This window comes from Anomaloglossus baeobatrachus, chromosome 2, assembly GCF_048569485.1.
Source record: "Anomaloglossus baeobatrachus isolate aAnoBae1 chromosome 2, aAnoBae1.hap1, whole genome shotgun sequence".
Taxonomy (NCBI): Eukaryota; Metazoa; Chordata; class Amphibia; order Anura; family Aromobatidae; genus Anomaloglossus; species Anomaloglossus baeobatrachus.
The window spans coordinates 779035946-779049390 of record NC_134354.1 but is presented as its reverse complement, the minus strand read 5'-3'; the positions used below and the strand labels follow the sequence as shown (position 1 = coordinate 779049390).

The 13445-nt window shown below is 45.4% G+C and overlaps 1 protein-coding gene across 5 annotated transcripts in view; it reads right to left on the bottom strand.

The window, feature by feature from the left end:
- The window catches only part of FAT3 (FAT atypical cadherin 3), an 846518-nt gene that overhangs the window by 301013 nt on the left and 532060 nt on the right, over positions 1-13445 (bottom strand). For all 5 annotated transcript variants that reach the window (XM_075337574.1, XM_075337573.1, XM_075337576.1 and 2 more), the window contains one exon: positions 11662-11723. In XM_075337574.1, the coding sequence (XP_075193689.1) occupies positions 11662-11723 (62 nt within the window). The remainder of the gene's footprint in view (positions 1-11661; positions 11724-13445) is intronic.

The window sequence follows — 13445 nt, the reverse complement described above, 5'->3', positions numbered from 1 at the left end:
GCGATAGATATAGATAGATAGAGATACGTAGATATATAGATATAGAGATACGTAGATATAGAGATATAGATAGAGATACGTAGATAGATAGAGATACAGTACAGACCAAAAGTTTGTACACGGCTTCTCATCTTTAGAACAACTGTTAAGAGGAGACTTTGTGCAGCAGCCTTCATGGTAAAATAGCTGCTAGGAAACCACTGCTGAGGACAGGCAACAAGCACAAGAGACTTGTTTGGGCTAAAGAACACAAGGAATGGACATTAGACCAGTGGAAATCTGTGCTTTGGTCTGATGAGTCCAAATTTGAGATCTTTGCATCCAACCACCGTGTCTTTGTAGAAAAGGTGAACGGATGGACTCTACATGGCTGGTTCCCTCCGTGAAGCATGGAGGAGGAGGTGTGATGCTGTGGAGGGGCTTTGCTGGTGACACTGTTGGGGATTTATTCAACATTGAAGGCATACTGAACCAGCATGGCTACCACAGCACCTTGCAGCGGCATGTTATTCCATCCGGTTTGCATTAGTTGGGCCATAATTTATTTTTCAACAGGACATTGACCCCAAACACACCTCCAGACTGTGTAAGGGCTATTTGACTAAGAAGGAGAGTGATGGCTGCTACGCCAGATGACCTTGCCTCCACAGTCACCAGACCTGAACCCAATCGAGATGGTTTGGGGTGAGCTGGACCGCAGAGTGAAGGCAAAAGGGCCAACAAGTGCTAAGCATCTCTGGGAACTCCTTCAAGACTGTTGGAAGACCATTTCCGGTGACTACCTCTTGAAGCTCATCAAGAGAATGCCAAGAGTGTACAAAGCAGTAATCAAAGCAAAAGGTGGCTACTTTGAAGAACCTAGAACATAAGACATACTTTCAGTTGTTTCACACTTTTTTTTCTTTAGTATTTCATTCCACATGTGTTAATTCATAGTTTTGATGCCTTCAATGTGAATCTATAATTTTTAGAGTCATGAAAATAAAGAAAACTCTTTGAATGAGGAGGTGTGTCCAAACCTTTGGTCTGTACTGTACATAGATAGAGATAGATAGAGATAAGGTAGATAGATAGATAGATAGATAGAGATACGTAGATAAATAGTGATAGATCGAGATATGTAGCTATAGATAGATAGAGGGATAGATAGATAGATAGATAGATAGATAACGATACGTAGATAGATTAATAGATAGATAGATTGCCGGCATGATGCTTCTTATGGAAAGAATCCCATTGCCTTCTGGAATACATCCAATCTTCCGGTTGATACGTCTGTGTCACACAAGCTGCCGCCAACAGTTACTTCCTAACATCGCTCTCACGTTTGGACTGTTAATTGAATTTCAGTAGCTGCAAAGTGTTAAAACCGTCCCTTCTACAGAAGAAGAAAATGAAGAATGCCACGAAATCTTCATTAAACAACCTCCAATACTTTTCCAGAAATTTATGAAGGTGATCAATTTACACTGTTATATAAGCTACATGTGATGCTAGTCACTACTCAGGAAAGGCGGGGTCTAGTAACAGGAGAACACATATAGATACAGGGAGTACACAGAGGCGTAGTCAGGTAACAATACGAGGGTCAGAAGTCTGGGAAGGCACATAATGGGTTCAGAGAGAAAACTGAGACATGGTCAGGTAACGGTCAGAGGTCAAAAGCCAGGAGGTCACAACAGGAACAGGCAGCGGGCAGAGAGGAGTCATACAACAGTCTGGGGTCGGGAAACAATAGATCAGAGCACAGGCAGGAACACAGGCCAACAGCACAACTGCAGAACCAGAATGTACAACTGGCAAGGTTCTGGGGGAGCATGCTCAGTAAAGAAGCAGAGCAATTACCCAGAAGATGGAACTGCTGAGCAATCAACACCTCGCAGAACCAGCATGGAATCCTGCACTATCAATCAACCTGCCAGCCAGTAGCCCAGGAAAACACAGCGGAGCATCTACTAATGCAAGATGCTCTGCACAGAGGAATCATGACACTGTACACTGACTTTGAAGAGTGTGCTGATTTTGGGGGAAGGTGTTACCTTTGGTATCATATAGCGTAATCAACTGAAAACAATGATACATCAGTGATGTAACAGTACCCACTCACATTAATAGAACGGCAGTATACCCCTTTAAGTGTGCCCGTGAATACGTATAGGACGGCCATATGCTTTACAGAACTTTTATTGAAAATAAAGTGAAACTAATCCCATAAATACTGATGATACATTTTACCTTTTAAAATCCCAATCTGGCTCCTGGGAGAAATAAGCCTAATGTCGTTAGCTGCGGCCCGCGGTGCCATATAATGAAGTTGATAGAACACGCTGTAGGGTAATCTACCATGTCACAGACACGGATTGATCAGTGTGATGTCAGATTTTAGAGCCGCGCTAAAAGCAGATAACGGCCACAGGAGCCATGGGACTTTAATTCCCAGATAAATCTGGTTCTGTACGGGGTTTTTTTTTCTTTCTTGCACCAGTTCCTACGAGTGGGATATTTTATAACCTTGCCACTATAGCAGATCTGATCTAAATCTTCACGTAACTGAGGCCCGATGACAACATAATCCCATAAAGCAAATTGGAAGTCTCCGAGGAGCCATCCTGGGGCTGCTCCATCCATCTGCATAAGTATATATAGATGTCGATTCCTTGTATTTCCTTTGATTATATCGTTGAACGGCAAATTCAAGGCTTATTTTATGTAAATAAAAGGATTCAAAAAGTTTCCAGGAATTCTGGATGGACAGAAGTCTTGTTCTGTCTCGGTTCTACAAGTGGACGGCCGAGAAGAGGGGAGAGACAAAGTGTTAGGACGTGGAGGAGTATTAAAGGAGCCGGTTCTACACATACCCTCCTGCTAGGCACCAGGGTACAACTGCTCCCCCTACACACCCCCCTGCTATGCACCAGGGTACAACCGCTCCCCTACATACCCTCCTGATAGGCACCAGGTTGCAACTGCTCCCCCTACATACCTTCCTGATAAGCACCAGGATACAACTGCTCCCCTACATACCCTCCTGATAGGCACCAGGTTGCAACTGCTCCCCCTACATACCCTCCTGATAGGCACCAGGTTGCAACTGCTCCCCCTACATACCCTCCTGATAGGCACCAGGTTGCAACTGCTCCCCCTACATACCCTCCTGATAAGCACCAGGGTGCAACTGCTCCCCCTACATACCCTCCTGATAAGCACCAGGTTGCAACTGCTCCCCCTACATACCCTCCTGATAGGCACCAGGTTGCAACTGCTCCCCCTACATACCCTCCTGATAAGCACCAGGGTGTAACTGCTCCCCCTACATACCCTCCTGATAGGCACCAGGTTGCAACTGCTCCCCCTACATACCCTCCTGATAGGCACCAGGTTGCAACTGCTCCCCCTACATACCCTCCTGATAAGCACCAGGGTGCAACTGCTCCCCTACATACCCTCCTGATAGGCACCAGGTTGCAACTGCTCCCCCTACATACCCTCCGCACTAGAGTTTTTTTCAACTCCTACCGCTACACATCCTCCTGCTAGGCACCAGAGCTTTGGTGCAACGTCTACCTTTATACATTCTACTGCTAGACACCAAGGTGCAACTGCTTACTTTACACAGACCAGTGCTCGGCACTCGGATGCAACCAAGAGCTTAACGATCGTGACAGCAGAGGGTGCAACCGCGACCAGAGTAGTATTGAAGGGGGGCCCTCCAACCTCAGTGGCTATTTCAGCTGAATGTGTGTCCGAGAAAGCCTATTAAGCTGAAATGTATTACAATATGTATTACAGAGACCCACCGGATCCCTGCCCATCATTACACGTCGCTGGCCAATCAGAGGCCGGTAGCTGACTTCGGCATGTTAGACATGCCCTTCACTTGTTTGGTGAAGTAATTTACCACCTTCTGCGCTGGCCATAGAAGAGAACGCTGCACGTCCTAGGAGAGGAGGAAGATAAAAAAAAGTTTATTGTTTTTTTGGGAACTTTTTTACATTAGTTGGAGATGAGCCGCAGAACAGGAAAGAGGTAAACAATATGCCAGGAAGGGGTGCAGGATGGAGGACATTATACCAGTATGGGGCCCTGGATGGAGGACATTAAACCAGAATGGAGGACATACCAGTATGGTGCCCTGGATGAAGGACATTATACCAAGATGGGGGAAATGATACCAGGAAAAGGACTTTATACTAGGAAGGGGCCCAGGATGGAAGACATTATAGCAAGATGGGGACATTATACCAGGAAGGCACCCTGAATGGAGGACATTATACAGGGATGGGGGACATTATACAAAGAAGGAGCCAAGGATGGAGGTCATAATATCAGGATAGGGGACATTATACTAGGAAGGGTCCCTGGATAGAGGACATTATACCACGAAGTTGCCCTGAATGAAGGACATCATACTGGGATGGGGGACATTATACAAAGAAGGAGCCCTGGTTGGAGGACATTATATCAGGATAGGGGACATTATACCAGGAAGAGTCCTTGGATGGAAGACATTATACTGGGATGGGGGACATTATACAAAGAAGGAGCCCTGGTTGGAGGACATTATATCAGGATAGGGGACATTATACCAGGAAGAGTCCTTGGATGGAAGACATTATACTGGGATGGGGGACATTATACAAAGAAGGAGCCCTGGTTGGAGGACATTATATCAGGATAGGGGACATTATACCAGGAAGGGTCCTTGGATGGAGGGAATTATACCATGAAGGTGCCCTGAATGGAGGACATTATACAAATAAGGAGCCCTGGTTGGAGGACATTATATCAGAATAGGGAACATTATACTAAGAAGGGTCCCTGTATGGAGGACATTATACTGGGATGGGGGACATTATACAAAGAAGGATCCCTGGTTGGAGGACATTATATCAGGATAGGGGACATTAGAACATTAAGGGTCCTTGGATGGAGGACATTATACCAGGAAGGTGCCCTGAATGAAGGACATTATACTGGGATGGGGGACATTATATAAAGAAGGAACCAAGGATTTAGGACATTATATCAGGATAGGAACATTATACTAGAAAGGGTCCCTGGATAGAGGACATTATACCAGTTAGTCGCCCTGAATGGAGGACATTATACTGGGATGGGGGACATTATACAAAGATGGAGCCCTGGTTGGAGGACATTATATCAGGAGAGAGGACATTATACCAGGAAGGGTCCTTGGATGGAGGACATTATACCAGGAAGGCGCTGTGAATGGAGGACATTATACTGGGATGCGGGACATTATACAAAGAAGGAGCCAGGGATTTAGGACATTATAGCGGGATAGGAGACTATATACTAGGAAGGGTCATTGGATGGAGGACATTATACCACGAAGTTGCCCTGAATGAAGGACATCATACTGGGATGGGGGACATTATACAAAGAAGGAGCCCTGGTTGGAGGACATTATATCAGGATAGGGGACATTATACCAGGAAGGGTCCTTGGATGGAGGGAATTATACCATGAAGGTGCCCTGAATGGAGGACATTATACAAAGAAGGATCCCTGGTTGGAGGACATTATATCAGGATAGGGGACATTAGAACATTAAGGGTCCTTGGATGGAGGGCATTATACCAGGAAGGTGCCCTGAATGAAGGACATTATACTGGGATGGGGGACATTATATAAAGAAGGAACCAAGGATTTAGGACATTATATCAGGATAGGAACATTATACTAGGAAGGGTCCCTGGATAGAGGACATTATACCAGTTAGTCGCCCTGAATGGAGGACATTATACTGGGATGGGGGACATTATACAAAGATGGAGCCCTGGTTGGAGGACATTATATCAGGAGAGAGGACATTATACCAGGAAGGGTCCTTGGATGGAGGACATTATACCAGGAAGGCGCTGTGAATGGAGGACATTATACTGGGATGCGGGACATTATACAAAGAAGGAGCCAGGGATTTAGGACATTATAGCGGGATAGGAGACTATATACTAGGAAGGGTCATTGGATGGAGGACATTATACCACGAAGTTGCCCTGAATGAAGGACATCATACTGGGATGGGGGACATTATACAAAGAAGGAGCCCTGGTTGGAGGACATTATATCAGGATAGGGGACATTATACCAGGAAGGGTCCTTGGATGGAGGGAATTATACCATGAAGGTGCCCTGAATGGAGGACATTATACAAATAAAGAGCCCTGGTTGGAGGACATTATATCAGAATAGGGAACATTATACTAAGAAGTGTCCCTGTATGGAGGACATTATACTGGGATGGGGGACATTATACAAAGAAGGATCCCTGGTTGGAGGACATTATATCAGGATAGGGGACATTAGAACATTAAGGGTCCTTGGATGGAGGACATTATACCAGGAAGGTGCCCTGAATGAAGGACATTATACTGGGATGGGGGACATTATATAAAGAAGGAACCAAGGATTTAGGACATTATATCAGGATAGGAACATTATACTAGGAAGGGTCCCTGGATAGAGGACATTATACCAGTTAGTCGCCCTGAATGGAGGACATTATACTGGGATGGGGGACATTATACAAAGATGGAGCCCTGGTTGGAGGACATTATATCAGGAGAGAGGACATTATACCAGGAAGGGTCCTTGGATGGAGGACATTATACCTGGAAGGCGCTGTGAATGGAGGACATTATACTGGGATGCGGGACATTATACAAAGAAGGAGCCAGGGATTTAGGACATTATAGCGGAATAGGAGACTATATACTAGGAAGGGTCATTGGATGGAGGACATTATACCAGGAAGGCGCCCTAAATGGAGGACATTATACTAAGATGGAGGACATTATACAAAAGAGGATCCCTGGTTGGAAAACATTATAATATCAGGATAGGGGAAATTATACCAGGAAGGGTCTTTGGATGGAGGACATTATACCAGGAAGGCGCTGTGAATGGAGGACATTGTACTGGTATGGGGGATATTATACAAAGAAGGACACAGGGATTGGGGACATTATACTAGGAAGGGTCCCTAGATAGAGGACATTATACCAAGAAGTCGCCCTGAATGGAGGATATTATACCAAGATAGGGGACATTATACCACCTACTGCTAGGACCAGGGCCATGGTGCAACTACTACCTCTGCACACCCTATTAATAGGCACGAGGGTCTGGGTGTAATTGCTTCCTGCACACACCCTACTGCTACACGACTACAGCTATATGTTGTACATAAAATTAACATGCATTACAAAACTATGTAAATATCTAAGGCACGCTTTATTGCATATTTGACGTTTCCGGTTTGGCTCAGTTTACTTAATCACTGGCGCTAATCATTTTTATTAATGCCGCTGCTCCATTTACATTGCAGCGCGAGGTGCAGACAGTTAATCTTCCAGCATCATTTCATTTTATGACACAACATGAACTTATCAAACCCAGGATCGGATACAGACCACGGGAGGCTGACACCAGACCTCAACCTGGATTTAACAGCTTAGAAACAAGTGAATATGAAATAGGTCGAAAGATAAGTGACGTCCGGTACAGATGATATTTCCTATTAAAAAACTGCATAAAAAATGACAGGAAAGGAGGAAAGAAACAATAAAGGAGAAGCGCTCCCTAGTGGTCGTTGATTGTACTTATTAATCTAACGATATCTAATCAACATCATCATTACATGATGGAACAAACGGGGTTGATGACAAGTGCAAATGATCACTAAATAGCAAAACAAGTAATATGATCATTTATTTTTAATCTTCCTTTTCTTACAATTAAGAGGATATGTCATGAAAAGATACCAATAAACCTCCACCGCCGGTCCTATAATGATATTTAAGTCCTGCACCTAAACTGCCCAAACCCAGGAGCGAACGTCCACTTTTGAGTGGGGTTTAGGCCAAACCCTCCCCAATTCAGACTGGAGCATGCTTGGCTTTGCCAAAATTGTTTATGAAAATTTGGAATAACCAGTGGAGGTAAAGCAGATAGTTGCAGGCTGCAGCCCTCAGCTGTCTGCTTTACCTTGGCTGTTTATCAAAAATAGAGGGGATCTTATGCCATTTCTTTTATTTCAATACTTGATATAAAAAAAAAAACACCGCACCAGGGCAATCAGAAAGAGACGGGTAAAGTGCCAGAATTGGCATATCTAATGGGGCGGCTGTGCGCTTCTATTTTTAGGCTGGGAAGGGCCAAATAACCATGGAGCTTCCCAGCATGATATCAGCTCCCAGCTGTTTGCTTTACATTCCCTGGTTATCAAAAATAGAGGGGATCTCATGCCAGTTCTTTTAACTATTTATTTAAATATGTTATATAAAAAAAACACCACACCAGGGCAATCAGAAAGAGACGGGTAAAGTGCCAGAATTGGCATATCTAATGGGGCGGCTGCGCGCTGCTATTTTTAGGCTGGGAAGGGCCAAATAACCATGGACCTTCCCAGCATGATATCAGCTCCCAACTGTTTGCTTTACCTTCCCTGGTTATCAAGAATAGAGGGGATCTCATGTCATTTCTTTAAATACTTTATATATTAAAAAAAACACCGCACTAGGGCAATCGGGAAGAGATGGGTAAAGTGCCAAAATTGGCGTATCTAATGGGGCGGCTGAGGGCTACTATTTTGAGCCTGGGAAGGGGTAAATAACCATGGACCTTCCCAGCATGATAATATCAGCCCCCAGCTGTCTGCTTTACCTTCCCTGGTTATCAAAAATAGAGGAGATATCATGCCATTTCTTTTAACTATTTATTTAAGTACTTTAAAAAAACAAACAAACATCGGTACCAAGGCAATTGGGAAGAGACAGATAAAGCGTCAGACTTAACGCATCTAACAAGATGGCTGTGGGCTGCTATTTTAAGGCTGGGAAGGGCCAAATAACCATGGACCTTCCCAGCCTGATAATACCAGCCTCCAGCTGTCTGCTTTACCTGCACTGTTTATAAAAATTTGGGGGATCCCAAGTAATTTTCTTATTTATTCCCCATCCACATTTGTTTGCAGGACAATTCTCCTGCTCTTACCCCCATTTTGCTTCCTTTTGCAGCCCCGTAGCCCTTACAATGACCATTTTACAACACCAAAGTTCGGGTTCCCATTGACTTAACTAAAGTCCAGTTGAACCCGGCGAACCTGAAGTTCCATGGGTCCGCACATCCCTAGTGGGCATTTTTCCTTCATTTGCTAACAGTGTGGCTCTCTTACAGAGAATGCAGTTTCCACAATTTGTCACCACTTTGTGCTAATAGGGGTTAGGCCCCCTGGATATAGAACGTTTTGCCCTTGGGTTGCTACTATGATGTGATTTCCTTTTCGGGTAGATAAACACTGAACTTTGGGGCATATCTATAGCAGTTTGGAGCTTGTTGTCTGGTGTCTAAGGTGGTCCAATAAAAAAGTAGAAGATACTTTGTCCTCAAGATTTTAATACGTACGGAAACACTCAACTTACTGATCTGATCCTTAAAGGGTCTCCACATTTTTAACAATCAGTTGATCATAAAAGAACTGATTTGTTTCCCCGAGCAATCTGTTGGGAAGCTTAAAGGGTAAATCCAGGATTCTTGCTACCTATCTGCGTGTTGTGCCCGATGCCGTTCTTCATCGACACAGACCGCTCCTGCCGGTGATAGAAGCTTCGTCAACCAAGCGGCGGCTTTTCATCTGCTCTGCTCTGTAGACGGGATGTGACTTCGGACATCATGCTGATTGACAGACGAATCCCAGGTAGGCAGCGAGGAGTTGGCTGTCAATCACAATATTGGCCGTCCTGCTCCATCTACAGAGCAGAGCAGAAGAGAAGACATCATTCTGTTGACGAAGCCTCTGTATCGCCGGCAGGAGTGGTCTGGCGCCAAGCATAACAGGCAGGTAGGTAGCAACTACCAGCCTGATACTGCTTAGGCACATTTTTTTTGTAAAGTCCCAGATATCCCCTTTAAAGGGAACCTGTCAGGTCCAATATGCACCCATAGCCATGAGCAGTTCTGGGTGCATATTGCTAATCCCTGCCTAACCGTCCCTGTATCTAGTAGCCCACATAAAGAGATCTTTAGAAAAAGTATTTCTAAAGATCCTTTATGATATGCTAATGAGGCCAGGGACTAGTCACAAGGGCGTTAGTTCCTGCATTTATTCCGCCTTCTTAGCATGGCAGCACACCCACAGGGGCATGCTAATATGCTATTCAATGCCAGCGTCATCAGTGGTGACGCGCATACCAGTGTATTCTCACCGCATAAGATGCCGGGCAGTGCGCATGATCAGAAGTCCCTGGGAATTCCGGAACTGCGGTGACTTCTGATCATTTGCGCTGCCTGGCGTCTGATGCGTTGAGACTGAACTGGTATGTGCGTCACCGCTCATGACACTGGCATTGCATAGCATGTCAGCACATCCCTGTGGGTGCCTGTGCTAAGAAGGAGGATTGAGCGCAGGAAGTAACGCCCTTGCGACTAGTCCCTGTCCTCATTAGCATATCATAAAGGATATTTAGAAACACTTTTTCTAAAGATCTCTTTATCTATACAGGGACGGTTAGGCAGGGATTAGTAATATGTACCCAGAACTGCTCGTGGTTCCAGAACTGCTCGTGGTTCCAGAACTGCTCGTGGTTCCAGAACTGCTCGTGGTTCCAGAACTGCTCGTGGTTCTGGGTGCATATTACACCTGACAGGTTCCCTTTATTAGTAAGTATTCAAATTAGGAAAAATTAAAGGGACTGTTCAAACCAAGCCTAGGTGCTTGTTGTACTCTAGGCATGACCTAATGGTAAGTGCAGCTTGTTTTCCCACTATCTCTCTTCTCCTCCTCTTTCCTGATTGATGGCTCTGGCTTTACAGGAGCCAGAACATATTGAGGATAGTTAGAAAACAAGAAGGTGGAAAGGTACACTGAACTGTTTGGCCTTCCCAAGGGTGGCCGAGCGCCTGTGCTTGGTTTGGACAGTCATTTTATCCTGTCAGAGTCCATCCAAGCCTTAAGGCCGCTTTACACGCTACGATTTATCTGACAATATGTTGTCGGAGTCACGGATTCCATGACGCACATCCGGCATCGTTAGCGACGTCGTTGCGTGTGACCGCAAACAGGTTGAAAATTGTTGATCGTTGACACGTCGTTCAGTTTCAAAATATTGTTTGTCGTTTGGATCGCAGCAGACATTTTGCTACGTTTGACACCTGCCAACAACGAACAACATTCACACGACCGCCTTGGTCAAACAATATATCGCTGAACGATGTTGCGTCATGTGTGAGATCATTACGAGTGACCGCTAATAAACGACCTATGAGCGATCTCGGCAAATCGTAACTACGATCTGGGCGTGTCACATCGCTAACGAGATCGTCAGATAAATCGTAGCGTGTAAAGCGGCCTTTACACAGTGCCAAATGCATCAGGTCAACCCTGTAGACCCTAAAGAGTCATAGAGCGTCAATGAGATCCGGCAGTGGTCTATTAGTAGGAGCGTCGGAACTTCCATTTTTATGTATCTGTTAAAAGAAAAGCATTAACGTTGCGGTCTTATGTTATTCTGGCTACGACATTATTTATTAATGCTAAAACGCTTCACAATGAGAAGACAATTTATTACCTGGCATTGAATAAAGCACAAATGGCAAAGCTTAGAATAAACTCTCGTTATCAGTCAGCTATTGAGTTACCTCAAGGAAATGCTCCGCTTGTTGTTCGCGATCCAACTTTCTCGATGTGGTGGTAATGAGACCTAAAAGAAAGCAAAGGAGACATCGGATCAGCTTCTTTAGAATCTTCCGGATAAGGGATCTAAAGTTTATTAAGCCTTTTATGTCTGTATAAATATCAAGGCTCTAAGACTTTTAGATCATTCAGACTGGAGCCAAATTTGGCACCTTTTAACCCCTCAATTTCCCCAAAAAGGTATTACAGGGATGTATTGGAGGGGGTGTATCTACTGAGCAAGGTGGGCAATCATTTTGTGGATTATCTATGGATCAACTGTCAGTAAGGGTGGCTTTACACGCTACGATATCGGTCCCGATATCGCTAGCATGAGACCCGCCGCCATCGTATCGCTGCCCGTCGCGCACAAAATCGCGCACCCCCGTCACACGTACTTACCTGCCCTGTGACGACGCTGTGACCGGCGTACCGCCTCCTTTCTAAGGGGGAGGTCCGTTCGGCGTCACAGCGACGTCACTAAGCGGGCGCCCAATGAAAGCGGAGGGGCGGAGATGAGCGGCCGTAACATCCCACCCATCTCCTTCCTTCCGCATTGTGGCTGGCGGCAAGTAAGGAGATGTTCCTTGTTCCTGCGGCGTCACACGTAGCGATAAGTGCTGCCACAGGGACGAGGAACAACTTTGCCCCAGCAACAGCAGCGATAATTGGGAGAGGACCCCCATGTCCACGAGGAGCGATTTTGGACGTTTTTGCAACGATCCAAAATTGCTCCTAGGAGTTACACACAACGAGATCGCTACAGCGGCCGGATGTGCGTCACAAAATCCGTGACCCCAACGAGATCGCTGTAGCGAAATCGTAGCGTGTAAAGCCCGCTTAAGAAAAGGCAGCAATGGTATTTAATAGTTTCTGCCTTCCAAATGGCTCTAAATGACGTGGTTGCACTGGAGACAGCAGCGATGATCCAGCGATCGCTGGGTCCTGCTCCTATGTCTACATCCGGCCAGGCCCTGTCAGTGACAGTTGTCAATAATCTTTGCAACTGGGTCAAATATGGATTAAAGGGTTTTCCAAGTAAAATAGACCAAAACTGACTACAAATAATACAATATATATATTTCAGTAATAATATCATCTGAGCCCCGAAAAGGAGGTGAGTTCAAGGTCTTTTATTTTTACAGGGGGAAACAAGTGGAATCAGAAAGGGCTGCCTTAGTAGTGGACAACCCCTTTAAAAAGTTAAGTCAGCGCCCTTGTAAGTCTAGGTACACTGGATTTATGCCGCACGACGCAACACACTACAACACAAAGGGTATACCGGGGACACTTTAACAATGGTGGGCCCTAGCACTATTGAGGGGATAGATGGGACACCTCCTTCACTCACCTGCAGCTGTACCCTATACTCCTAGCCAATCCCTATACAGGTTCCGCACCTGTCGCCAAACAGGATACCTGATTCCCTGTCCAATCCTATAATAGCCATGGCTAGTGAGTTGGCAGGTGAGGGATGCTAGCCTCACAACTGCACTAATAACACACCAAGGGAAGGAGAAAAAGACAGGGGGAAACATAACAATAGACAGCAGCAGTTAGCACCAAGACTGCAGCCTACACAGTAACTTGCAGAGAGGGCTCCACCAGCTCCTTCCACCTCCAGGCCAAGCATCCAAATGAGATCCGTGAATAACCGACACCCTCTACAGCAAGGAAAGGGTATATATGGGGACTGGGAGTGGTCCAAAGTGGAAACACCTAAGGAGGTGATGAGAATGCTTGCTGGCAA